This window comes from Puma concolor, chromosome B3, assembly GCF_028749965.1.
Source record: "Puma concolor isolate L17-30 chromosome B3, mPumCon1.1.hap2, whole genome shotgun sequence".
In the NCBI taxonomy this organism is placed as follows: domain Eukaryota; kingdom Metazoa; phylum Chordata; class Mammalia; order Carnivora; family Felidae; genus Puma; species Puma concolor.
In genome coordinates, this window is record NC_141672.1 from 29,424,612 (window position 1) to 29,452,486 (window position 27,875).

The 27,875-nt window shown below is 40.0% G+C and overlaps 2 protein-coding genes and 1 long non-coding RNA gene across 14 annotated transcripts in view; 1 reads left to right on the plus strand and 2 right to left on the minus strand.

Moving 5' to 3' along the window:
* The window catches only part of ZNF410 (zinc finger protein 410), a 49,586-nt gene extending 48,565 nt beyond the window's left edge, over window positions 1–1,021 (minus strand). For all 6 annotated transcript variants that reach the window (XR_015252197.1, XM_025919450.2, XM_086709294.1 and 3 more), the window contains exon 1: window positions 883–1,021. The gene's annotated coding sequence lies outside the window, so the exon portion shown is untranslated. The remainder of the gene's footprint in view (window positions 1–882) is intronic.
* On the plus strand, window positions 270–18,049 carry LOC147579842 (uncharacterized). Of its 2 annotated transcripts, none has more exons than XR_015252201.1 (2): window positions 270–420; window positions 17,513–18,049. It is a non-coding gene; the product is annotated as an uncharacterized LOC147579842 (long non-coding RNA). The 2 variants fall into 2 exon arrangements; XR_015252200.1 differs by lacking the exon at window positions 270–420 and adding an exon at window positions 1,118–1,399.
* Window positions 2,078–27,569, minus strand: PTGR2 (prostaglandin reductase 2). Of its 6 annotated transcripts, none has more exons than XM_086709307.1 (10): window positions 27,525–27,569; window positions 23,235–23,318; window positions 20,531–20,649; window positions 12,450–12,641; window positions 9,641–9,811; window positions 8,698–8,907; window positions 6,956–7,077; window positions 5,841–5,928; window positions 4,420–4,459; window positions 2,078–3,500 (listed from the first exon to the last, which is right to left on the minus strand). In XM_086709307.1, the coding sequence occupies exons 2-10, from the start codon at window positions 23,269–23,271 to the stop codon at window positions 3,424–3,426; spliced, it is 1,056 nt and encodes a 351-aa protein (XP_086565433.1). In that variant the 5' UTR covers window positions 23,272–23,318; window positions 27,525–27,569; the 3' UTR covers window positions 2,078–3,423. The 6 variants fall into 6 exon arrangements, with proteins under 6 accessions (XP_086565433.1, XP_086565432.1, XP_086565434.1 ...); XM_086709306.1 differs by lacking the exon at window positions 27,525–27,569 and adding an exon at window positions 26,421–26,530; XM_086709308.1 differs by lacking the exon at window positions 27,525–27,569 and adding an exon at window positions 26,137–26,279.
* Window positions 27,570–27,875: the final 306 nt, after the last annotated feature.

The window sequence follows — 27,875 nt, forward strand, 5'->3', positions numbered from 1 at the left end:
ACTTTACTCTGTCCATACTAAGTAAGATAAAACAGGTGAAATTTCTCACTCCCTAACAACAAAATGCCACCGGCTTTATTTCAAAAATGTTTCTTCTATTCACTTCGCAAATATGTTGCATTGACCCATGCGCCAAAGTGAAGAAGTACAAATTCTTAAGGCCCAAGTTAGTAATGTTTAACTTCCAAATGGTGCCTAAATGCATTTCAAAGCCTCATGAGCAAGTGGGATAAACTTTAACAGCCGAAGAACTGCATTCTTTTCTCTGAAGAAACGGAGGAGGAGAACTTGAACCTTGGAATGCCTACAAGGCTGTAAACACCCACAGCCCACAGCCTCGCCTTGAAATGACAGGCGAAGGAGAAGCTAGCAGCCAAAGCCCCTCAGAGCCGGCAGCCTTCCTTCTTCTAGACCCAGAAAGTAAGTGGACGTATGAAAGAAGGGGTAGCTCTGGGCTGAAATACCGAAGGCAGAGTCTCCTCGGCATCCTCTTTGCCCCACCGCAACGGCCTTAGTGTAAGGCCCCGAAGCCCGCGGGCAGGGCTCGGCTGCGGGTGCAGTCCAGGAGCCCCCGCCCTAGGGACTCGTTGACCCTAGCTTTCTCAGGACCGTCTTGTTCCCAAGCCCCGGCCCCCAAAACCAAGCAAATGAGCCGAAACACCGGCCCCAAAACGCCTCGAGGGGAAGGGCCGAAGCCGTTGGGCTTCAGACCGGCCGCTCCCGGGCCCGCCAGATAAGGGAGGGGTGCCCAAGGGGGGGGCGGTTTCCCTGTCCTCTCCTGAGTCGAACTCGGCCCGAGCCCCCGAGGGACCGGTACTGGCTCCCTCCCTCTCGGCGACCACCTAGCTGTGCCGCTGTGGCCTGGCCCAGCCCGGAGCTCACCTCCCCGTCCCGGGCAGCCTGCTAGCCGTCAGTCGGTCCCGAATTCCGTCCACACACAGCGTCTTCCGGCTCCCGCCGGAAGCAGCGGCAGCGCGGGACAGGAAGTTTGGCCGGCCCCCAAGGCTCACACCCACTCGCCGCCCCAGGCTGGACAGCTGCCGCCCCGCGTGGGGGTCTCCCCAAGGCGTTGATGGAGGGCTGGGGCCGGGCTGTCCGCGCTGGGCTGAGCCCCCGGACGCCAGGAGGTCTCTCGCTTCCTATTCATTCCCGACATTGGGGCCCCGTGGTCTACGAAACCCGAGAAAGGGGGTCAGTTCGTGCCAGCCGTGACGTCACTGCTTCCTTGCAGCAACAGAAGGGGTAGTTTTTCCTGTCAGCTGAGATCAGAACTAGTTACGACGGAGGCAAGCGAGGAAGAGAGCCCTACTTAAACATTTATCAGTGAAGAGGATCTCAAAGCTTCACTGACTGAGAAGGGAACTTGCAGAATCAGATTCTGCATTGCATACGGGACGGGGTAAGAATTGAGACTCAGGTGTATAACTTTTTTTGTAATATGAATTCTCCAGAGTCTGGGTTCCCTATGTTGGGATGGAAAGAGCTCTCGGATATCCACACCGCAACAGAACACTTGAGTTCCAGGCTGGATGCCACCACGTGTTAGAGCTTAATGGGGTTGACAGACTTTCAAATTATTAATTTTTGAATACTTGTTGTGTGCCAAAGGACGAGGAACTCAAGATCGTGGCAGTGGGAATTAAAGGAGTTCTCTAAGAAGGGTATTCTCAAGGTTAAACACAAGCCTTGATTTCGTAACAGGTATCTGAATGGGTGAGAGAGTAGTAGTTTGGGTGCACAAACTATGGTGATTTAAAAACAATGTAGAAACATGTAAGAGAAAGGCAATTCCACTTTAGATAAACAGAGTTTATCCCAGGTGTCAAAAGGATATTTTACTTGGAGGTCCCCAGCTCAAGTAAAAGGTCAGAAATAGAGGTGTAGATTTAGGAGTTATCAACATACAGACCTTTCTGGAGATGAAACAGTCCAGGAAAGGTATATAAAACAAGAAAGAGAACACTGAAGTCAACTGGAGTGATTGATTACTAACAAAATTTCAATCCACTTTCTACAAATGTTATAGACAAAAGTATATTGCAGGGTGTAAACAGGTGACCATAAACCAGCACAACACTTAGAAAAATATCCTCGATTTTATTGTTGTAAATGGTTGATTAAATTAATGAAACAAACCCTCTTATTTAGAGGTTCATTAATAGATCTTGAAACTCATGTTCAGAACCATTTGTTAATTTGTTCAGTCAGTCCTGTCATTTTCTTTTAAGTCCTGTCATTTGCTAAAACTGTCTTTGTTGTCTTAATCTTTCTAATCACCTAAGACTTCAAGTGATGTTTATATCTATTTGCCCTCGAAATCTTTACACTATGTGACAGTGTGTGCCTGCTAACCTAAAACAAACATGCTTTCGTCAATATATGAGTTTTTAGACTATACAGTAAATTATTTAGCAAAACACAAATAGATCATCCTCTAGTAAACTACTGTCTCCATCGACCTAACTGACCTCAGTTATTTATCTTCTCAACACAAAGCCTCTGCTCTGTATGCTAAAAACTGCTCCACAAGCTCTGGATTCCCCCAAAACCCCTACACACACTCTGCCATCTCCATCTCCACATGGAAAGGCCATCCCAATTCTATTCTTACACCAAATTACAGTTCAAGAGTTACGTAAAGCATTTCCAGGTCAACGTATATTTACAATGTGTCTTCTCAAGCATTCTATATATATTTCTTTTAATTTGAGAGAAAGAGAGGGAGAGAGAGAATCCCAAACAGGCTCCACGCTGTCAGCACACAATGCTGACACAGGGCTACATCTTATGAACCGGGAGATCGTGACCTGGGCCAAAATCAAGAGTCATATGCTTAATCGACTGAGCTACCCAGGCACCCCTCAAGCATTCTATTTTAAGTGAAAGTTATTAACTGTAAAAATCTGTTTATTTTGTATGATCTGCTAAAGAGTTACATCAAATCTCTATGGGTTTCAGACTGTCTAATCAAAACATCATATGTAATATTGGTAAAGGAAAGAAAAATATGTCATGTTGACTTCAGTCTATTATTGTAAATACTCATGTTGGATGCAGAGAACATATATGATATTGAAGATAAAGGAAAAAATGTTATCCAACTAGAAAATACTACCTATGATCACATTTTCAAATTAAAAGCTATCTGTACTCGGGGCACCTGGCTGGCTCAGTCAGTTAAGCATCCGACTTCAGCTCAGGTCCTGATCTCATGGCTTGTGGGTTTGAGCCCTGCGTTGATTCTGTGTCCCCCTCTCTCTCTCTGCCCCTCCCCACTCACACTCTGTCTCTATCTCTCAAAAATCAACATAAAAAAAAAAGCTATCTGTAGTCTAAGATTTTTTTTTTATGAAATATCTTAAAAATCTTTGAGTAAAATGGAAAGAAATCTGTGTATTTCCTTGATGAAGATGCTTATACATATTACAAAGAGGTTTCTTCTGAAATGCAAACTATCTGCTTTCCGATGTTACCTCCTGTCATCATGGACTGGAATGCAACTAGAAAGAAAACAAACAAACAAACTAGGTTATATGAAAACCTAAATGTCACTATCATACATGTTTATCAGTAGGTCGAACACATGCAATTAATTTGAATAATTTCTTCAATTATTTTAATATTAACTATAGAAGGAAATTTTCATGAAGAGAACCTGAAGTGAAATATTGGCAAAGCCACTAAACTAACTCAATTTACATCTTAAAAATGTGTTTTTACCCAAACTAGAAATGTTTAATTGGTATCTACCTCAGTGTTCACTGTTTATAGAATCTGAAGACTAGAAGCAAATAAGTATGTGGATAAAATGCCAGCACAATTTTTCAGTTACTATTAAAAATAATAGAAATCTAACCATAAAGTTTTACTAAGTAAAATATGCATGTTATGCCAGGAAAATGAGTAAAATTTAAGTTGTTTAGTAAACATATTGACCAAATGTATTAAATATTTTTTCCTAAAAAGGTAAAAAAAAAAAAGTTTGATCTAATCTCTTTCATTTTAAACAGACAAAAGAATGTTGAAATCTGTGTATGTTAGGGAAAAAAAAAACCCTAAATATTGAAAATCTGTTTAATATAATCTTATGATGTCTTAGAACGATTCAATCTGAAAAAGTTACCTAGAAGGTAAATGACTTTTGTGATACTTGTATTTTTTTTCATAACTTGTTTCAAAACCAAAGAAATACTTATTTGATGACTTGAAACGTGAAAACAATACTTTCTTAAATACCATTAAGCTGAACTTTAATGGAGTTTGATTAACATATTTAAGTAAACGTGCAGGATGGGTTTACAGGAAAGAAATAAATGATTTAAAAAGAAAAAAAAAAATGAGGGAAGTAGAAGTAAAGGAAAAAAGGGAATATTTGTGCTAAGCTCATGCATATGATAAATAAACCTACATTCATCTTACCTCCCATGTTTTCCAATCCATTTACCACAGTCTCTTTAATCTGTAAGTCAAAATAACCAAATATAGTATTCTTTAGACTTCATCATGTCTATTTAAAGTTGACCATTTGAACAACACGGGTTTGAACTGTGCAGGTCCATTTATACACAGATTTTTTTTTCAATAAATAAGTACTGTAAATGTATTTTCTCTTCCTTGTAACTTAATAACATTTTTTCTTTAGCTTACTGTATTGTAAGAATACAGTATAAATTACATATAACATACAAAATATGTGTTAGTCAACTGTTTATGTTATCAGTAAGGCTTCTGGTCAATAGTAGGCTACTCGTAGTTTTGGGGGAGTCAAAAGATACATGGGATTTTCAACTGCATGGAGGGTGTCAACGCCCTTAATAACCCCTGAGGTGTTCAAGGTCAACTGTAATATTCTCCATGTTGGCAAAGAGCAGTAATACTATTTAGCACTTTCTGTCTAAAAATAGATATTCTTCATTTCATGGACATAGCACAGAAGTTTCCTATTGAAAGATTTTTAAAAATAAAATCTTCTTAAAAAAAGAAAATCCTCTTTTCCCATTGTCTAATCTTCAACTGGCAACATCACAAGCTATCCCCTCTTTTCAGAAAACAAGGTATATGAACATAAGCACACGCACATGTAACTTTGCCTGTCATTTGCAAGTTTCAAGAACATCCCAGGTCAGTGTCTCTAGACCCCAGATGAATAACTCCTGATTTTCAGCCAGCAACCAAGAAATGTATCAGGCTATCAGGGATGGCAGGAAAGAAGTATAGTGATGGTGAGATAGGGGTACAGGGAGGTGCTTAAAAGATTTTGAGGAAGCACAGCTTCTAGGGACACCCGGCTGGCTCTGTTGGTTAAGCTACCAACTTTGTCTCAGATCATTATCTAGTGGTTTGTGAGTTTGAGCCCTGCATCAGGCTCTCTGCTGTCAGCATGGACCCTGCTTTGGATCTTCTGTCCCCCTCTCTCTCTCCCCTCCCTCTCCCTCTCTCTCTCTCTCTCTCTCTCTCTCTCTGTCAAAATAAATAATAAACTTTAAAGAAAAGGAAAGAAAGAAAAAAAGCACAGCTTCTAACACATAGTAGCATTCCATAAATATTTGTTAAATTAGTGAATATTAAAATTTGAAAAAAAACACCTGTTTGTCTTGTATTATAATCTAAGAAAAGTAAAGGTTAATAAAATTTTAGATAAAGCGACTGACAGTAGAGGGTTTCTCAATTAGGAAGTTATACTCACCTGAGAGTAAACTTAATTTACAATATTCAGTGCAATTTTGTAGGAATTCCTATTACAAAGCTAATATGTTCACTATAATAAATTCAAATAACACAAAAGTATATAATTATGTCAATATCAATGATATTGATAAAAGAATAGAGGCAAGTTCTACCTTTAGCTTTCCTTCTTTAAACCACTGACTCAGCTGTAGAATGCCAGACTCAAATTTGTCCTTATAGTTTAACACCAGAAATCTTTCTCTGTAGTGGGGAAGAAAAGGATAATGATCAGAGACTATGGAGGGTTAAAGAGCTCAAAATCAAATCATTCCAGAACTCTAATATTTGTTAGTCTTTCAAACATGAGGACTTAATCACACAGAATCAGGCCAGATACAGTTTTAGGTGTAGTTACATGTGTAAGTGTAGCGGGCTTCTATTGTTTGGTCTGGCTAGCATTAAAACCCTGTTTGGTAATTAGCACTGTGATTTTACTTTGTGGGTAATATCCTTTCCCCACTCTCCTGTGACCAAAGCCAGGCCAGTCGGAGCCAGTATCAGCTTTGATAAACCTGAGAGGAAGAGAGCTTTCTGTTTTTGCTTGGGTTACTAACTTGGTAACATGTAAGACTAGAGATAACAGTCATCCTCTTGATCTGCTGCAAGAGAAGAGCTTGCAAAGGAACAGAGCCAACCCAAAAGAAAGCACAGCCCAAAGGTAGAGAAAAACTTGGTGATGCCACTATGCAAACCTTATGTCCAGCCAATACTAATACCGGACTGCTCAGAAACGTGAGCCAATAAATTACCTTTGCACTTACGCCAATGTGAGTTGAGTTTCTATCACTTGGGGAAAAAAAGACTTGCGAAAGATTGATAGAACCAATATGTTTTTTAGAAAATTTTTTGCCAGGGGGCGCCTGGGTGGCTCAGTCAGTTAAGCGTCCTACTTCAGCTCAGGTCATGATTTTGCAGTCTGTGGGTTTGAGCCTGTGAAGGGCTCTGTACCGACAGCTCGGAGCCTGGAGCCTGCTTCTGATTCTGTGTCTCCCTTTCTGTCTACCCCTCTCCTGCTCATGTTCTGTCTCTCTCAAAAATAAATGTGAAAAAAAAAAAAAAGTTTTTGCCAGGGCTCTAGTTAACAAAAACCTAAATACTGAAAAAAATGTCCATTTTCAAGTTTTACTTAATAAGGAAGAATTATATATGAAAAACACTACCATTTCATATACATCTATGATCTTTAAACTCATGAATCTGGTAGTAAGGGGAAAAGGGTGGTCCATACCTTGTGATGTTTCTTTCTTTTTGGATTGCTTCTACAGCAGGGGGTAGTGGAGGAGGATAAGGCACATCTTTGTTGTACTGAGAAATCTGACCACACAGGATGATATGGCTGTTCTGATTCATCTGTTCAGGAAAAATTGATGATTATACCCTAAGATATATGCCTTTCCTATGTTTACTGATTTTATGGCTGCCTCAGCGAAAGCCTCCTTGACTACTGTAATTTAACCCTTTGGTGCCAATTAATTGATTTTGCTTTGAAGATTTACTCCTTATATGTATTTAAGAGTTTTAATTAGCCAGGAAACAAGTCCCTTCCAAAGGAACAGAGGTAATTGAGAGTTTGGTAATGCACAAAAGAATTACACCGGTATCATCACTGTTGTTGCTACTGTTAGTAGCAGCAGTAAAGTATTTCCTTGCATTTAAATAATTTAACCTTCGGGTGCCTGGCTCAGTGGGTTAAGCATCCAACTTCAGCTCCGGTCATGATCTCGTGGTCCGTGAGTTCGAGCCCCACGTCATGCTCTGTACTGAGAGCTCAGAGCCTGGAGCCTGCTTCTGATTCTGTGTCTCCCACTCTCTCTGCCCCTCCCAAACTCATGCTCTGTCTCTCTCACTCTCAAAAATGAATAAATGTTAAGAGAATTTTTAAATAATTTAACCTCAACTGCAATATATGTGTGTGTGTGTGTGTGTGTGTGTATACATAGTAAAGGACAATGCCGTGCTAATAGCTAATGTTGATATTTTATAACATTGTCAATAAAAATATGTAAATAACTGGGGCGCCTGGGTGGCTCAGTCGGTTGAGTGGCCGACTTCGGCTCAGGTCATGATCTCGCGGTCCGTGAGTTCGAGCCCCGCGTCAGGCCCTGTGCTGACGGCTCAGAGCCTGGAGCCTGCTTCAGATTCTGTGTCTCCCTCTCTCTGACCCTCCCCCGTTCATGCTCTGTCTCTCTGTCTCAAAAATAAATAAATGTTAAAAAAAATTTTTTTTTTAAATATGTAAATAACTATAATCTATGAAAATCGTTTCCCTACCCAAAGTCAGAGGCCATGGCTGTGAGTTAGTTGATGAGGAATTAGGGTCAAAACTTCACCACTTGAACAACACAACTGTAATTTTTTTTTTTAAGATTTTATCTTTAAGTAATCTCTAACACCCAACGTGGGGCTAGAACTCACAATCCCAAAACCAAGAATCCCGTGCCTGACCAACCAAGCCAGCTAGGCACACCTACCTACAACTATAATTTTTTTTTTTAATTTTTTTTTTCAACGTTTATTTTATTTTTGGGACAGAGAGAGACAGAGCATGAACGGGGGAGGGGCAGAGAGAGAGGGAGACACAGAATCGGAAACAGGCTCCAGGCTCTGAGCCATCAGCCCAGAGCCTGACGCGGGGCTCGAACTCACAGACCGCGAGATCGTGACCTGGCTGAAGTCGGACGCTTAACCGACTGCGCCACCCAGGCGCCCCTATAATTTTTGATAAAAATAAATTGCAGGTGAAAAATACAATACTGCTGTCAAAGAACTGAAATTGATGCTCATATGCAAATCTGCAAGCAAATGGAAGTAGCTGTCAGCAAGCTCTTCTGCATCACTAAATTACAATACTGATCATTAACATTATTTCTCACAATAAACCCTACAATTCTATAGGTTTTTTTCGGTATCAGGTAAAAAACACAGCAAATAAAATGTAGCATTCAAATTTGTAACAAATTGGCAAACAACCTGACTTATCACTGTATCACTGATGTCACCACCAACATTGTCAAAGTAAACATCCACTCCAGCTGGACAAAATTCACGGAGCTGTTCTGCCACATTCCCCTTTTTATAATTAATTGCAGCATCAAAGCCCAGTTCTGAGGTCAGAAGGTGGCACTTCTCCTGTGTTCCACAAATTCCCACCACTCTGGAACAGCCCATCAAATGGCCAATCTAGGGGGGAGATTTTAAAAAAGTAAACTTTCCGTTGCTACATTTAAGTGTAAAAATGTGAGTATACAAGATATCACAAGTATATGAGAGTGTTCATCACAATTTAAGTTAGATTACAGGACTTTGGCTAAAAGTAATTTGAAACCAAAAGAATTAAGACCAGATATAATGCCACTGCTAAAAAACAAATTAGGATTGACTAAAATTAGACTTAGTCTGAATGTTAAAATCTCACAATTTAAAGCTGATTTCAAAAAAGAAGTAGACTCAAAATGTCACTAACTTGCAATTCAATATTTCTCAGGCCTATGATAAAATATTTTGTTTCAATAAAGACTGTTAGTCATAAAACAATATACTTTAAAATTCTATTATAATCTTTACTGTATTTCTAGAACCCAGTAAGTGCTCTCTTACTTGAAGATTCCTTTTAAAAATATGAGTTTGTCTTTTAATTCATGTCATGGAATTCCAGATAGGTACTCTATGGGTTTCTTCCTTATATTGATTAGAGCAATGCTCTAGCATTTACCATGTCTATTTCTGGTTAACAGAGAACAAGATACAAAAATCATTTTCCATATCGTTATGAAGAGAGTCTAAGCAGGTAATAACATCATTCCTACCAGAAATATATAATATTATACATTTGTTCAATTTTATATTTTAAATTATATACATGTATCCAGAAATTCAAGTTTTTAGAAAATCAAATAGTTCTCAGAAAGTTTACCTGCCCAGCCAAGGATCCACAAGCACCAGCAGCCCCACTAACAACCATTGTCTGATTAGATCCAGCAGTTATATGACCTTTCTCCTGTATCCCAATCAAGGAAGTCAAACCAGGCATACCTATAGCTCCAAGAAAGTATGAAAGGTGTCCATTTGCAAGTTGTGGGTCTACCTAAAATAAAATATCTAACTTTAAAAAATAATACTAGAAATTCCTATTTTAAATCAACAAGGCAAAGAAAAACCTGTTATGGATTGAGTTGTGTTCCCCCAGATTCTGATGTTGAGACCTACACCTTAATATAACTATATTTGGACACAGGGCCTTTAAGGAGATAATCATGGTTAAATGAGGTCATCAGGGAGGGGCCCTAATCCAACAGAACTTGCATCCTTATGAGAAAAGGAAGAGACACCAGAGGTCTTTCTCCGCACATACACAGAAGAAAGGCTAATGCCCTGTGAGGACACAGCACAAAGGCAGCCAACTACAAGTCAGGAAGAAAGACTTCACTACAAACCAAATTTTCCATCACCTCGATCTTAGACTGTGAGAAAATAAATTTCTGTCATTTAAGCCCCCAGTCTATAGTATTTTGTAATGGCATTCCAAGCAGATTTTAATAAACAACCTGATATGGTTTCTAGAACAGTGAACCATTCTTCAGTCTTGTGAAAATTCTATAATTTACTTGTACAAAGTAAAAAACAAATAAGTATTACTTCTCTTTATAGTAAAAAACAAAAACTTTAAAGAATTCTACGTGAAAGACACTTACCATTCTTTCTTATCAATGCCGCCAAGTATATTTAAAAAAAGAAAGAAAGAAACACTTAAGGGGAAAACATGAGGCAAAGTAGGAAGGTTTTAAAACCTCTGAGCAATTCCAAGGGGCCTGGGTGGCTCAGTCAGTTGGGCATCTGGCTCTTGATTTAGCTTATATCATGATCTCATGGTTCATGAGATAGAGCCCCTGCTTTGGGCTCTGGGTTGTCAGTGCGGATCCTGCTTGGGATTCTCTTGCTCACTCTCTCAAAAATATGTAAAGAAGCTTTTTCAAAGAAAGAAGATTCTGGGGCGCCTGGGTGGCGCAGTCGGTTAAGCGTCCGACTTCAGCCAGGTCACGATCTCGCGGTCCGTGAGTTCGAGCCCCGCGTCAGGCTCTGGGCTGATGGCTCAGAGCCTGGAGCCTGTTTCCGATTCTGTGTCTCCCTCTCTCTCTGCCCCTCCCCCGTTCATGCTCTGTCTCTCTCTGTCCCAAAAATAAATAAACGTTGGAAAAAAAAAATTCAAAGAAAGAAGATTCACCACATTAATTTGATTTGATTTGATTTGATTTGATTTGATACAAAATGGCAGTTTGTATTCAGCAGTCTTAAATGGCCGTCAGATCTAGTGTGTACAAAAAGGCAATCAAGGTATTAAAGTCAACAATACTTAGGTCTACAGTACACAAAAATATATCATGTAGGTAATATTTATTGGTAAATCCAATATAGAAACTTTGGGAGACAGGTTTGTGTTTAGCAAATATCCTTTCTCCATCCCTTCTGAATTCCTTTTCATTTCTAATAACTGTGCTGAAAGCATTCTGAAGCTCTCCCCAACTGCCCCATTTCCCTCCATAGCAAAATGACAGGGAAAAACCAGAACCTGCTGAATATTTCTTCCTGCTAAGAAGTTTCTTGTTAAATATATTTTACTGGTATCATTAAGTTGAAAATTATTGTATAACATCTCCCACCTATCGTTTGTATTTTAACAGTCACCTTTAACTGATTATAAGAATTCATAATAACAGGGCTGCCCAGGTGGCTCAGATGGCTAGGTATCCAAGTCTTGATTTCAGTTCAGGTCATGATCTCATGCATGGTTCATGAGATCTCTCTCCTCACCCCCCTCACACCCTCTCTCTCTCTCTCAAAATAAATAAACTTAAAAAAAAAAAAAAAAAGAATTTCTAATAAAAAATACTAAAATTTTATAAAGCTTTTTAGAAAGCGTTAGTCATATTTATCATAGCATTTAATTTCCACATTCAGTTGTGAAAGAGCTACTATTTTCATCTTGCACATGAGGAAACTAAGGTTCAGAGACATAAAATAACTTCCCTGATGACATAAATTGGGTTGCATTACATGAAGCTGCCAGGTTTTATAGGTCAATACAGACAAGTATTGGTAATTTCACATAATTCAACTAACAACAGACACTGAACTCAGGACTTTTGATACAAAATGGAATTTTAAGTACAAACCAAATGAGTTTAAGTCAAATGGCAATTTCGTAGGAAACTTTAAAGCATACAACTATGGCTTTTATATATGTAAAAGTCAAGAAATAAATTAAATATGAAAAACAACACTATTCACTAATAATCTAAGAACTGTCATATAGTTATGGCCAACAGTGGAAAAGAAACAAAGGTTTTCCACATTTTAGCAGCCATCTAAAAGAAAATGTCTGCTTTTATTTTTTTTCCCTGATAACACACTGAACCAAATGCCAAATGCACAATGATTTATAGGGAGGGGAAGACCCAGATAGTAGAACCTTGGATTGTGAGTAACTTGTTCTACGAGTGTTCCACAAGACAAGTAAACATTTCTAAAAAAATTTATTTGACTTGATAAATGAGCGATGTCTTGCAACAGGAGTACTACATGATGTCAAATGTCACACGATCGCAACTAAGCCAACGATTCTTGAAATTCCCTTTGATATACGAGTGCTATGGATTACAAGCTTGTTTCTGGAATGAATTATGCTCGCAAATCAAGGTTTTACTGTACTGTATATTATACATCACCTTCTCAAGGCTGTTTCCATTCAGAATAGCCTTGGTTTGCCAGGGCCAATAGAAAGAAGTCACAAAATCGCCTTTAGTAAAATGTACGTGTTTGCTTTCTTCTACAATCCCAATACCTCCACCATCAACCACTTGAGACAGCTGCCAAGGTGTTATATAATCACTGCCAGTGTCTTCATTCATTCTGCAACGCTAAAAAAAGAAAATGTTGATGAGGATAATTCTGCCTGATAATACTGGCCAGTTTGTTAATTTATCGGGTGACTAAAAGAAAGGTATATAGTCAGTAATGTTAAGTAAAGTGTTAAACAAATTAAATTTATCTTAATTTCTATCTTCTTTTCAGTTATTCTTTATCTTTAAAAAAAATGTATCCCCTCTCTAACAAGTAAAGAAGTATAATTAGAGGGGCGCCTGGGTGGCTTAGTCCATTAAGAATCTGACTTTAGCTCAGGTCATGATCTTGCAGTCCATGGGTTTGAGCCCCACATCGGGCTCTGTGCTGACAGCTCAGAGCCTGGAGCCTGCTTCAGATTCTGCCTCTCTCTCTCTCTGTCCTTCCCCTGCTTGCACTCTCTCTCTCTCTCAAAAAAGAAATAAACATCAAAATTTATTTTATTATTTAAAATTTTTTTTAACGATTATTCATTTTTGAGAGACAGAGTGTGAGTGGGGGAGGGGCAGAGAGAGGCAGAGGCACAGAATCCAAAGCAGTCTCCAGGCTCCAAGCTGTCAGTACAGCCCGATGCAGGGCTTGAACTCACTGACCAGGAGATCATGACCTGAGATGAAGTCGGACGCTTAACCAACTGAGCCACCCAGGTGTCCCCGCCCCCAAAATTTTTTTAAATAAATTTAAAAAATAAGTACAATTAGAAAGGACTTTAAGTATGGTCTAATATCAGATTGCGGTAATGGTTAAACAACTGTGTAAACAGACTAAAAACCGCTGAATTGTACACTTTATTTTTTGAAAATGTATTTATTTAGTAATCTCTGCATCCAAACTGGGGCTCAAACTCATGGCCCTGAGATCGGGAGTTATATGCTCTTTTTGGGACACCTGTGTGGCTCAGTCGGTTAAGTGTCCAGAGCCTCTGTCGGCACAGAGCCCACTGAAGATCCTCTGTCTCCCTCTCTTTCTGCCCCTCCCCCACTCGTGAGTGTGTACGTGCACACACACACTCACTCTCTCTCTCAAACATTAAAAAAAAAAAAAAAAGAGGGGGCGCCTGGGTGGCGCAGTCGGTTAAGCGTCCGACTTCAGCCAGGTCACGATCTCGCGGTCCGTGAGTTCGAGCCCCGCGTCGGGCTCTGGGCTGATGGTTCAGAGCCTGGAGCCTGTTTCCGATTCTGTGTCTCCCTCTCTCTCTGCCCCTCCCCCGTTCATGCTCTGTCTCTCTCTGTCCCAAAAATAAATAAACGTTGAAAAAAAAAAATTAAAAAAAAAAAAAAAAAAAAGAGTCACATGCTCTTCCAACTGAGCCAGCCAGGCACCCCTGCATTGTATAGTTTAAATGTATAAATTGTATGATATGTGATAATAGTCCAACAAAGCTGTTAAAATTTTTAGACAAATTTAATATTACATTATGCTAGCAAAAATAATGTGTCAATGGTTTCAATGGATTATGGCGCATTAGCTACACTTAACATGTTGCTATTATAAAACTGTCCAATTTTTATAGAAAGCAAACTACCAACATATAGACTGTAAGATTATTCATTTATTTTGGCCTAGCAATTCTGCTTCCCCAGTGGAAATAACCCAAAAGAAGTGAAACAATTTTTACACAGTTGTTCATCACAGCTTCAGGCCAAGCCCTACATCATACCCCATAACTTTGGGTGGATGTTCGTCTACTACAAAGGCAAAATGTCACAATGGCACCACACCCTTCCATGGGACTAGAGCTGAAGATTTCTCTGGGAAGTAATCAAGGCTCTCTTCCTCTCTGTGGCTCACTCTTGCCCACTTATGAAAGCCAAGACGTAGAGGCCTACAGTGTGGTCCAGGAGATAGAAAAGATAGAAGGCTACTTGACTGTGTGGGTTCAGTTCACCAGGGTAAATGACCAAACAGGGAATTGAGGGAGAAGCTTCTATGAGAATATACTAACTACACTTCTGCTAGTGTGCCCCTCCAAGTATTCTTGGAAAGCAAGCGCAGCAGCCACTGAATACTGCCGGACCAAGGACCTGACTCTTAAATAAGGCTAACAGAGAAAGTACAAACAGTAATTCTCTATAGGTAAGCAAATGATGTCAACACAATCGAATGTTATATAACCACCAAAATAATATTTGGACTCGTTTATCATATGAAAATATACATAAAGTCACTTAAATATAAAATAAAAAGAGTATAATACATTAAATATAACCATGGAAAATACTATGTAAACATGGGGATTAAAATGAGTTATGAATTTGGATACGTTCTTTTTTTTTTTTAAGAACAATGTCTAGTAAAAAGAACCAAAATTATTTTCTTCTCTCCTTCCTTTAATGAATACTTAATAAACGCCATGCCAGTCACTGGAAATACAGTGACAAATAAGACCTCTGTCTTCCTAAGTTTACTTTTTATTAGGGAAGACAGGCATCTAAGAACTACACAGATCATTCATTCTTCATTACAACCGGAAGAAATGCTGAAGATCAAGGTACTTTTTTGAGAAAATATACCAGAGAAGATGAGTCTGAGGGTGGAAGGCGACTTATCAAAGCAAATCTTTTTTTTTTTTTTTTTAATTTTTTTTTTCAACGTTTTTAATTTTTTATTTTTGGGACAGAGAGAGACAGAGCATGAACGGGGGAGGGGCAGAGAGAGAGGGAGACACAGAATCGGAAACAGGCTCCAGGCTCCGAGCCATCAGCCCAGAGCCTAACGCGGGGCTCGAACTCACGGACCGCCGAGATCGTGACCTGGCTGAAGTCGGACGCTTAACCGACTGCGCCACCCAGGCGCCCCAAAGCAAATCTTTTTAATGCAGGCTTTAAGAGAGTAATAGGGACTGGCCAGGTAACAGGAAAGGAGCGGGAGGGAGACAGAGGGACAACATGTATAAAGGCTTGTTTTAATTGTACTCAGGATTTTGTTGTAGTCAGGTATGGAAGAACAACAGACACAGAGACACCCGCCTTGAAAGAAGAGTTTAAAGTGCCTGGGTGGCTCAGTTGGTTAAGCATCTGACTTCGGTCATGATGCTCAGGTCATGATCTCATGGTTCATGAGTTAGAGCCCCGCTTCGGGTGAGCTCGAGCCCTGCATTGGGTGAGCCCCACTTCCGCCACTCTCTCTCCCTCCTCCTCTCTCTCTCTCTGCCCCTTGTGGGATTCTCTTTCTCTCTCTGCTCCTCACTCATTTGCACCCTCCCTCAAAAAAAAACAAAAAACAAAAAAACAAAAATACAAGTATTACAAAAAAGAAGAAGAGTTTATTACTTACAAGTCCCAAGAGGAGGAGCACACCATACCACACAGGGCCACAGGGGGAAGCACCAGAGTTAGTCAGGAAGAAAAAATAGCAACAGGAGAGCATGGCCCAGAGTCTTTATTATGGTTTCAGGGGGAAGAAATGGACAAGACAGGGTAGGGAAATTTGAGTAAGTTTAGGAAGAGACAGCTTGAATAATTTCAGTGGGATCTGGCTTTAGAGGGGTGGTCCCTAGTTGTCTGGTACCAGGCCCTGGGGTGATTTGGGGCAGGGAAAATCACCTGTGTGAGTTAGATGAAGGAGGCAGTTTGGTGTGTTCCAGGCAAGTTGTTTGTTATCTCTAAAATATGTTGGGAGGAGCTGTCTCTCCAGGATTAGGAAAGCTCCTAAGATACGAAAGCATTAAAAAATACAGCAAAGGAAAAACATGATCAATATAAGGTTTGAGCAAAAAAGGCACCGGTGTGTTACACAAGAAAGAGGCCCAGTGAGGCCAGCATCCAAGAGGAAGAAGTAAAGTAGGATATAGTAAGGCTGGGCAGGCAAACAGTGACCAGACTATCTAGCATCTTAGACCATGCCCAAAATGTTAGTCTTTATCTCAAGACTAAAAGAAAGCCATTACACATAAAGGTGACGTGATTAGTTGTTATTATACAACTACCACTTCTGGCTGCAGTGTGGAAGACAGTCTAAGGGGGTGAAGAGTGTTTGCAAGGATACTCCATTAGGAGAAAAAGAAACAATGATGACTCAGACTGAATACACGTCCTTGAAGTTTACTGAGAAGTGGACTGAACTGAGATGTACTTAGGAAGGAGGATCCACAGGACCTGAGACTGACATACAGAATGAACACAGAGAACGAAGAGACGGTCTCAAGAAAAACTCAGTGCTTTCTGGCATGAAATGAGTGGACAGAGGAGCTATATACTCTCCTGGAGGAAAAAGAGGTTTTTTGTTGTTATTTTGAAGTTGGGGGTGTTTAGAAGTGAAGATCATGAATCCAGTTCCTGTCATAATCTTAATTGTTTCATCATCTCTCCACCCCTAAAATCCTTGGGTCACAAATTTATCTCACTATAAGTCTCTCAGAGGGAATTCTGCTGAACAGGAAGTTTGTTCCAACTTTGAGAATCCTGTGAAAAACATACCCTTTCTGCTTGTTTTCAACTATTCCTTTTTGACTGTTCTGTTTCATTTTTAAAACCCTTCTAACCCTGAACCTTGGTTTTATTTGGGTAAATTGTGTTCTCCTAATTTACTTTGTATTTATTATCCTGGGCTTAAATGATATGCTTTACATTTTGTTCATCAGGGCATATGTAATCCTTAGATGCCCTGAGCTATGTCTTATTGATACATTGAAGTGTTGAAGTCTTAAGAACTCCACACCAATCATCATCAAGAATTGACCCTGAATACTAAATAGTGCACTGCCATTTTTCTCCTGAATTGGGGGTAATTATTCTCCTCATGTGATTTGCTCAGCACAGTCTAGAGTATTGAGGCTGATAGCCTGACTGAGCTTGTCTTGGCTTCCACTGAAAGGTGGAGCATCTTTAGATCTACGGGAAATCAATGCCCTAATTTATCCCTCGGTATCTGTCTTTTGTCTCTTTAGAATGTTCTAGACCAGTCACCACTTCATTTCCCTAGCCCATAAAGAAAAATTTCTTGCTACCCTGGGAAGAATTTTGAATGAAGTCGTCAAACTGTTTTCCGTGGTAAGCATAATCAACTAAGACTGGTGTTACTTGAAGACAGAGCCTGAAATTACACTCCTGGATCAGAGGGAAGAGGAGCCTTCCCAAGGCTACAACTATCCTGGCAGAAAATTGGTATTGCCAATTGGGTCTCCACTGTAAATGAAGCCTGAGAAGAGGTCAGCCAGGATGTTCTCTGTGCCCTACCAGGGCACTCTAAAAGCCAAAAGCAGGAAGCAAGCATATGTACAAGAACAGTAATATATAAAGAGATTCTAAATTGCTTATTTGTCCCTTTGCCCAACTTTTCACAGGCTAATATAGACAAACTTTCTGCATATTAGCCATTATTATCTTTTATTTCTATTGCAAATTTGCCTAAGTTTGCCATTGATCTTTTGATTTTGTACATCCTGTTTTATTGTGTTTTACAAAACACAATGTTTTTAAAAATAGGTCTATTTATCAATCATGTTCTTTCATATTAGCTGGGTTTGCTGTCATTCTTACAAAGTCTTTCCCCAACATCATTCAATTGTTTATCCATGTTTTTTCTAAAAATTTTTATAGTTTCACTTAAAATTTTTTTTTTATTATCTGTTGGAATTTATTCTGGTATAGGGGTTGAGCTAAGAATGTAATTTTTGCCCCAAAGTACATAGTCAACTAACTGATCCAACCCAGTTGGATTGAATAAGCTATCCTGATTTTCTTTTAACTTTGTTTTACATAAATAAAGACTCAAAGGAAGCTGTAAAACTAGTACAAAGAACAGAAATTAATGAAATAGACAACAGGAAAACAATACAGAAAATCAACAAAACCGAAAGTTGGTCCTTTAAAAAATTAACAAAATTGACATAGTTTTAGCTAAACTGACCAAGAGAAAAATAAACAAGACTTAAATTACTAAAATCAGGAATAAAAGAAAGGGCATTACTACCTATCTTTCAGAAATAAAAAAGGATTACAAGGAAATACTAAGAACCGATGGCAATAGATTACACAACTTAGATGAAATGGGCAAATTCCCAGAAAAACACAAACTACAAAAGCCAACTCAAAAAGGAATAGAAAAGCCTAGTAGACCTACAACAAATAAAGACATTGAATTAGGGGCGCCTGGGTGGCGCAGTCGGTTAAGCGTCCGACTTCAGCCAGGTCACGATCTCGCGGTCCGTGAGTTCAAGCCCCGCGTCAGGCTCTGGGCTGATGGCTCGGAGCCTGGAGCCTGTTTCCGATTCTGTGTCTCCCTCTCTCTCTGCCCCTCCCCCGTTCATGCTCTGTCTCTCTCTGTCCCAAAAATAAATAAAAAACGTTGAAAAAAAATTAAAAAAAAAAAAAAGACATTGAATTAGTCATTTAAAAACTCTCCAAAAAGAAAAACCCAGGCCAGATAGCTTTACTGGTGAATTCTACCAATCTTTGAAAGAAGAATACCAATTCTTCACAAACTCTTCCAAAAACAGAAGAGGAGGGAACATTTCCCAGCCCATTCTGAGGCCCAGAGTACCCTGATACCAAAATCAGGCAAACACATCACAAGGAAACAATAGACCATGAATATAGTCTCACAGCTTTATGGATGCAAAAAACCTCAAGAAAATAGTAGCAAACTAAATCCAACAACGTATCAAAGGAAACACACCAGGACCAAGAATGCAAGACGGATTTAACATCTGAAAATTAATTAATATAACAAACCATAAATAGACTAAAAAACAAAAACCACATGATCATCTCAATAGAAGCAGAAAATGCACATGACAAAATCTAAAACTGCTTCTGGGGGAAGGGAATAATGGGGATTTTATTATTTAAAGGGCAGAGTTTCTGTTTAGGATGATGAAAAAGTACTGGATATGGAAAGCGTGTAACAGCTGCACAACACCGAATGCTCTTAATGCCACTGAATTTATACACTTAAAAATGGTTAAAATGGCATACTGTTAGATCTATTTTATCACAATAAAAAAACCCAACACCTCTTTATGATAAATATACTCAACAAATCAGAAACCAAACCAGGAATAAGAGGAAATCTCCTCAACCTGACAAAGGGCATCTACATCCCACATATTTAATGGCGAAAGATTGAATGCTTTCCCCCTAAGATCAAGAACAAGACAAAGATGTTCCCTCTCACCGCTTCTATATAACAATGTACTAGAGGTTCGAATCAGGCAGGCAAATAACATAAAAAGCATTCATACAGGAAAAGAAGAAAAAACTATCTCTCTCTTTTTTAATGTTTATTTACTTATTTTGAGAGGCGGGGGGGGGGGGGGTGGGGAGCACGAGCACATGCATGAGCAGGGGAGGGGCACAGAGAAAGGGAGAGAAAGAGAATCTCAAGCAGACTCCACACGGAACCAGATGTGGGGCTCAAACTCACGACCATGAGATCATGGCCTGAGCCAAAATCAAGAGCTGGTCGCTTAACCAACTGAGCCACCCCGGTGCCCCCAAATCTATCTATCTTTATAGAGACTAAGTCCATGTGCCTAAGGACTTCTCAACTGTAGTCCTTCACAATATCTTTCAATAAATCTTCTTTATCTAAAAATAGCATGAGTCTGTTCCTTCAAAAAGAAACGAACTAGAATAAAGGTCTTATTCAGAGCCTGCCTTGTAAACTAGATCAATCTGAGAGAACTTCCAAGCCTAATTCACTATGTTATTTACAACCGGGAAGTGATCTGGACATTTGAAAGAATCGGATTAACATGTACTACTATGATGAAAACATTTCTTCTACAACATTCCTCCACAACACAAGTGAATAAAAACAAAGACAACCTGTAATTCCCAGGCATCAAGATATAATTGCTCAAATATTTATTAATCATGAGGATTGCACAATGAAATTCAGATGCAACATAAAAAATATGAAAATACAATTAATCTTCACCAAGTCACAAAATCCTGATTCTTACCATGTAAGGATCCACAGAAAGATAAAGAGTTCTCACTTGTACTTGTCCTTCATTGATATTATTTGGTAAATTTACTTCTTCTATTCGGAAATTTTCTGCCACTGGATTACCATTTTTTCCTAAAATATTAAGGAAAATATAAAATCAAAAAGCCACTTTCTTATGTAATTATTTCTCTTTTTTTAAATGTATGTCCTTGTGATTTTTTTTTTTTTTTTACTGTTTATTTATTTTTGAGAGAGAGAAACAGACAGACAGAGCGTGAGTAGGGGAGGGACAGAGAGGGAGACAGAATCCAAAGCAGGCTCCAGGCTCTGCACTCACAGCAGAGAGCCAGATGCAGGGCTCGGACTCACAAGCCATGAGATCATGACATGAGCCAAAGTGTATTTATTATTCTTTAAAAGGTAACTCTAGGATTCAGAGAACTCCCTTTTAATACAGACATGAATAAATCTATATTGTTCTGTAATTTCTCTGTAACTCAGCATAAATTCTTCAAATAGTTTTAGTTGCTCTTTATCTTCTCCAAGAAGTTCCTATAAAATATTGCCATCAACTTCAAAATTCCTTTTTAAAGAATATTACAGGTAAATCACCTCATCTGTTGTAAAATTGTAAGATTTCAAAAAGTAAAAACTCACAGCCATCTTTTTTAATTATGAAAATCAAATTTTACAACATAACAGAAACACATCAGCCAAAATAAATAGCTAAGTAAACTTTCCTTCCTCATCTTAAGAAGAAATGGAAACTGGAATATAATTTTTAAAATTTTTTTACAGAGAAAAAGTACGAGTGGGGAAGGGGCAGAGATAGAGGGAGACAGAGAGAAAATCCCAAGCAGGCCCCATGATGCCAGCGTAGGGCCTGACACAGGGCTCAAACTCACAATATGTGAGATCATGACCTGAACAAAAATCAAGAGTTGGATGCTTAACTGACTGAGCCACCAGATGCCCTCTCTTTTTTTGAGAGAGAGAGAGAGAGAGAGAGAGAGAGAGAGAGCGTGTGCAAATGGAGCAGAGGGAGAGAGAAGGATAATCCCAAGCAGCTCCACACTCAGCACTGAGCCTGACTCTGGGCTCGACCCCATGACCCTAGAATCATGACCTGAGCTGAAATCAAGAGTAGGACAGTCAACCGACTGAGCCACCCAGGCACCCCATAATTTTTTTTTTCCAAAATAAAATTTAACTTTATGAGATGACTCCGAATGTACTAGTGTCTTAGGAAAGTTTGATATGGGCCCGTGTCTGTATGTGACAGTGTTACATAGAATGGGACTCAAATGTCCAATTTGCTCATCAAATTTTTTTTGATCAAAGCCATTTCCCAAATCCAATTTTAGATAGGTTATGTAGGAGAGTCAAAAGCTTCACTTTAACGCGATTTCTCTCCAAATGCGATATGCTGAATGATGGAGAAGAGACCTAGCCCCAGCTTCTCTCATCTCCCATCAGGGTTAGGTGGCAGGCAGGGATTGTCTTGCTGCTAAGTTCTGCAGGAGGGGCTGCGTGCAGGCTGTTATCACTGGGCATCCCAGCTGAGGGCACCAGCATTCGGATAGGCATAGGCAGGCATTTGTGGACAAGGGATGCTGCAAGGTTACGAAAGCAACACCACAGGCGGAGATGGGCTTGAGCTGGAGGGGCCCATGAGGATGAATGTAATTTTTTTAAAAAGTAAAGCCTTGGGGTGCCTAGCTGGCTCAGTTGGTGGAGAATGTGATTCTTGACCTCAGGGTTGTGAGTTCAAGCCCCAGGTTGGGTGTGGAGCCTACTTTAAAATAAAGTCTTGAAAATTAGGAAATTAGAAAATTTGAAATATAGAAAGAAAAATTTGTAAGCAGAAAATGTCATCGAAGTGTATTCTTACTCAGTTATGTTAACATAAGCAAACTTCCTACTGATTGAGTCATCAAATGTCTAAGGTGGAAAAAGAATAAACACTTTAATCTAACATCTCACTTTTCTAAAATGGAAGTCAGAAAAGGTAAGGGGCTGGGGGGAAGAAGGTAAGTGATTTTTCTAAGCCACACAGTAAGTAAACAGTAAAACCAAAGCAGCATGGGCCCAAACCTCTCAGGTTATTTTCATACCTAAGTTTCTATGATTCAGGTTAGATGTCAGCACAGACATAGGTCAGTGTTTTTCACATAGAACAGAAAGACAAATTTTAAGAATCAACAATACATACTGCAAATAAAAAACAAAAGCCATATATATTTGTACTATAATATTTTTTAAGTATATTTATTTATTTATTTTGAGAAAGAGAGAGTCCAAGTGGGGGCAGAGAAAGAGGAGGGAGAGGGAGAGAGAGAGACAGACAGACAGAGAATCCCAAGCAGGCTCTACACTGTCAGCACAGACCCCAATGCAGGGCTCGATCTCATGACCGTGAAATCATGACTTGAGCCAAAATCAAGAGTCAAGATGCTTAACCAAATGAGTCACCCAGGTGCCCTGGGTAATATAGCATTTTAAGTATAATAATTCTAAAATACCTTTTTTCTTCAACAGATAGCCTTGATAAGCGATCACTTAAAAAACTGAATACTATATTATTTAAAGAGTTTCTTCCAATATCTCTACTAGGGTTAATATCTTCCTACCTTAATTTACCACATTAACTATTACTTTTTGTTCCTTCATTTTCACTAATAATTATCAAAGACCAAGTCTTTGATACAAATACATACCAGGTCGGGAATTCAATACCACTCTTTGTATAATCATCACCTTGCTGCACAGTGGTCTCACAAGACTTCTGTATAGAGCAACTCCTATAAACAGAAAAGTTTTTAAATCACAAAGTTTTAAAATAGTCAACAATTAAAAAAAGAAAGCACACTTATGATTCCGAACAAGGAGAGGAAAAAAACCATCTTTGGGATCCAGAAAAGATGTAGTTCCCTGTCAGAGTTGGCCTCGTAAAGCAAATATGCAAAGAAAGACTAAATCTAGTTACAATTTTTGACTAATAGGAACAAGTTCAAAAGACTGAGTAAGACGAATGTTTTTGGCTTCATAATTCAGGCACATTCATTTTTATACCGTCCTGATTAAGCCTCCTACTGTGACTTGATTAAAAGAAAACATGATATATTCCTCCAGAGCTAGAAGTTAATCTAGTAGCAAAACAAAAACACTAGCTGTTTGAGATGTAACCAAATGTTCAACAATTCTTTTATTCATTGGTCAAAATGGAAATTACGTTAATAGTTTTATTTATACAAAAGCAAAACATCAGTGGTAGCTGGCTCAGTCAGAAGAGCATGCAACTCTTGACCTTGGGGATGTGAGTTTGAGCTCCATGTTGAGTGGAGGGATTAAAAAAAAAAAAAAGAAAGAAAGAAAACGTAAAAAAAAAAAAGTAAAACATTAAAAGCATTTTTAAATTCTCACCTTATAGGAAATTCTGAAATACAAAATAGCCAAAGAGTAAAGGATCAGCTTATTCTGGGTTTACAATTTGAGCTAATGAAAGAAGCAAAATGAAATTCTGGTGTTGGCACTGTATCTCCTAATCTTCTATTAAGTATTATTGTCCCCATTTTACAGATTTTATTTCATGCCATTGAATGCTGAAGAAACATTTGTTGCTAAATTCCTTTGTCTATGTAATGTCCTTTGATTGCTTCTTCAGGGTGTCATTTACCTCATTCTTCTATCCCCACCCTTCCACCCCCCCACCCCCCCCCCCCCCCCCGCCACCCCCGCCTCCCTATCCTTGACTGGTAGTTAGATCTAGAGATTCGATTTAGACACAGGTTGAATTTTTTTAAGCAAGAATCTTTAAAGATGTTACTGTGTGCATCCTATCTCCTCACATCAAGAAGTCCAAAATGTCTTGTAGGGCTAAACATATTTTTAAAAGGAAATTTTCACTGAATCACCTTGTGTGTAAATTATGGAAGAATTAAAAAGCAAAATTTTCCATTGATGCTGGGTCCAAAGATAACTGCCCCAGAGAGGTTATTAACAGCATCATAATTTTCAATCAAAGGAATTCTTCCCAAATAAGTTTCATATTTTGCCCTCTTCTCTGATTACTTTCTATGTGTGCTTTCTCTAAAATATGCACACTGTAGATTTGTCCAAATACTTTTTATCAGCATGAAAAGCACACCATTAAATTTCTCTCCCTCTGTATTAAATTAGAAATTTTTCAACTGTCAAACACTAGATTTAACTAAGGTTAAGATAATTGCACAATATCCCTTGATAGCACAACAAACAACACATTTAAAGGATAAAGAATTGATTGGGTTACAAAATTAAAATCCTAAAATATGACACACCAAGTTCTAGATCTGAGAGGACAGGCGGTGGTGATGTTAAATGCACCCCCAGTGAAGGAGTAGGGGGGACACTCAACTCTTTTTTGACTGATGTTAAGCGTACCATATTTGGTTGCTATGATATTAAATGGATTCCCAATTAGTGATAAGTAATATCCCAAAATAACACCAAATCAATGGTCAACTGAAAAATTCACTCTGGTGCTGCTCATAAAGACTGTGTTATCAGAGAATCTACCTTGTAGCTTAGCATTAGAAAAGAGTACTGAACTAGGTAGAGCAGAGGACACGTCCTGGTTCTAATCACGTGGGATCTTAGGAAAGGCCCTTCTCTCAGCAGGTTCTCTGAATGTTACTAAGTGCCAGGAACGGGGCTAAAGTTTTTATAATCATTGTCTCGAACCCCTTCTACCCAACAACCCTATGAGGATGGTACTGTCATCTGTCCCCATTTTTCTAGATGGAGAAAAGGAAGAGACAGGTTGAAGACCTTGCCCAAAAGAAAGACCAGAACCCACACTCAAACACAACACATAACCATTTCCATAACACGAGCTTCCTAACATGTTTAAAACAAACAAACAACTCTTCCCCATCCTGATCTTGTTCAATTATTCTGCCCAAATGGCTCTGCAGACCCTGGCCTTGTTATAAAAGGTGGAAATCTCTGGGATTTCCTCCACTCTTGCCGGCCTGTCGCTCCCTTTCCTTTGACTCTTCTGGTTTCTTCCTTCCTCTGCCCAAGTCTAACAGGTTGGGAGATTCCTGCCTGGCTCTTCCCTTCTCCCACTGGCCTCACCTTCCTCTCTGGCTCCCACTACCAACCACTCACATGGACATTACTAAATATCTGCATCTACAGCCCAAATTTCAAACTGGCTTCCCAGATTGCAAGTGCCAAAGGGACAGGGATTTGTGTCTGTTTGTTCAATGATTCATGATCACCCTCTGGCACATGGCAGGTGCTCAATAAATATTTATTAAATGAACCTCCCAGATGCACCTTAAACACAATTACGTGCAAACTTAAGGTTGCTTACACCCAACATTAAAAAACAACAACAACCAAAAACAAAGACTTGCCCCCGTTTCTTCTAGAGCATTGCCTAACCTAGTTGTGGTAGGGTCCCCCCTCCCTAAGGAAAAAAAAAAAAAAAACCCCTCAAGGTAACCTGGCTATGCGCGTAGGTGACCACAACCCTCATGACCTTGTAACATGAGACCACTTAATCAGACAGCATGTTTGTATCTATCACCACATGTGGGAGATTAAAAAAGTAGAAAATATGTAAAAAATTACACCGGGTGGCATTCGGAGCTCAGCTCTTCGGGTACGAGCCCAACTGAGCAGTGCCGGCAGGAATAAAGTTACTTCCTGTTAAGAAAAGCCGTGGTGTCACGACTCTCTATGCGAGAACCCTGCTACATAGTGACCTAGGCAATAATGCCAGCCTCGTGGCAGCTCCGAGAGGAAGAGTGGAAGTCACCCCGATTCCTAGATCCTCCCTCACCCGGAAGACCCAAGCCAGCCTCGGGCTTGGCTGACCCAGCAGCCCCGGGGCCGGCCCGTCTCGCGTCACTCACCAGCACGCAGCTCGAGAGGAAACCGCCCGCTTTTCAGAGCTTGCGAACTGCAGGCAGCGAGACCTCTGTCCTCCCACCCCACCACGCAGGCGCACCGCTAGACCTCTGCCCCACCCCCACCCCCACCCTCGCCTCCTCCCTGCCCCCTCCCCTCCAGGAGCGGGGTTTTGCAGCTAAAGCGAGATCCTTGGGTTCCCACGTTCCCAGATCCCTGGGTTCTGGGAGAAGTGGGGAAGATGCGGAGTTTTAAACGATCGTCACGTGTCTGGGCAAGGTATATTAATCAGTTAAACAGGACTGGTGCTCTATGGCCGCCCATACTGGACCAAAAGAGCAAATCGTTCAGCCTTGACCATTGAGTTCACTTCCAGCAGTCCTTGAAGGAATTTAATTCGTTGTATGGACTTCTCCATAAGCCTCAGAGTGGAAAATTACAGCGAGACGGGGCCCATCAAGCCTACCCCTGGTTTTAATTTTTTTTTTCAACGTTTATTTATTTTTGGGACAGAGAGAGACAGAGCATGAACGGGGGAGGGGCAGAGAGAGAGGGAGACACAGAATCGGAAACAGGCTCCAAGCCATCAGCCCAGAGCCTGATGCGGGGCTCGAACTCACGCACCGCGAGATCGTGACCTGGCTGAAGTCAAACGCTTAACCGACTGCGCCACCCAGGCGGCCCGTACCTCTGGTTTTATAGACAAGGATACTGAGGCTCGGAGAGCTGATGTGATTGAACCACCTACTTTTTCGCTGGTTAGGGGCAATGCTGCGGTTAAAACCGCCTCTCCAGAGGCTGGGCTATGATCCCTTCCCCTACGAGGGGCTGCCTTTTCTTTCACACACACACACACACACACACACACACACACACACACACACACAATCCCAGCTTCCTCAAAGATGGATTACTTAGTGTTGAAAGAGGACTTCAACTGCTTCCTTTTTGATCTCAAACTTTGTAATTGATTAAATTCTTTCCAGCCTATCTCTTAACGCAGGCAAAAAATCCTGCAGGCAAAGCATCCCCTCAAGCAATAGACTGTCCTAAACCAGTAAGACCCTGAGTGACGCCAAGACATGACCCATTTGACCTTCACTGCCTACCTGCACGTACCAGCGGTAGTGACCAAACCCGCTTTGTTTGGGACCCCTAGAGCCAGGTGCCCTTGCACTCCTGCCCCCCTGCTACAGTGTGGACTGATTTCTCAATTTCATTAATTATTAATTGCTTTTTGTGTTGAACTGGGTTGAGCAAGGCTTATTCCTAGGACAGCTTGGATCCCTGAGGATTTTTAAACCCTAAGAGACCATCCTGAGAATTGCTATTTACATTGTATTCATGTCAGTGCTAATAGCTCAGCATATATGATGGTATTCGGTAGCTGAATGATGACTGGGGTAGTGAGCAAAGGGGTGAGAATCTTTCAACAGGTTGGAGCTTCTGATAGAGTCATC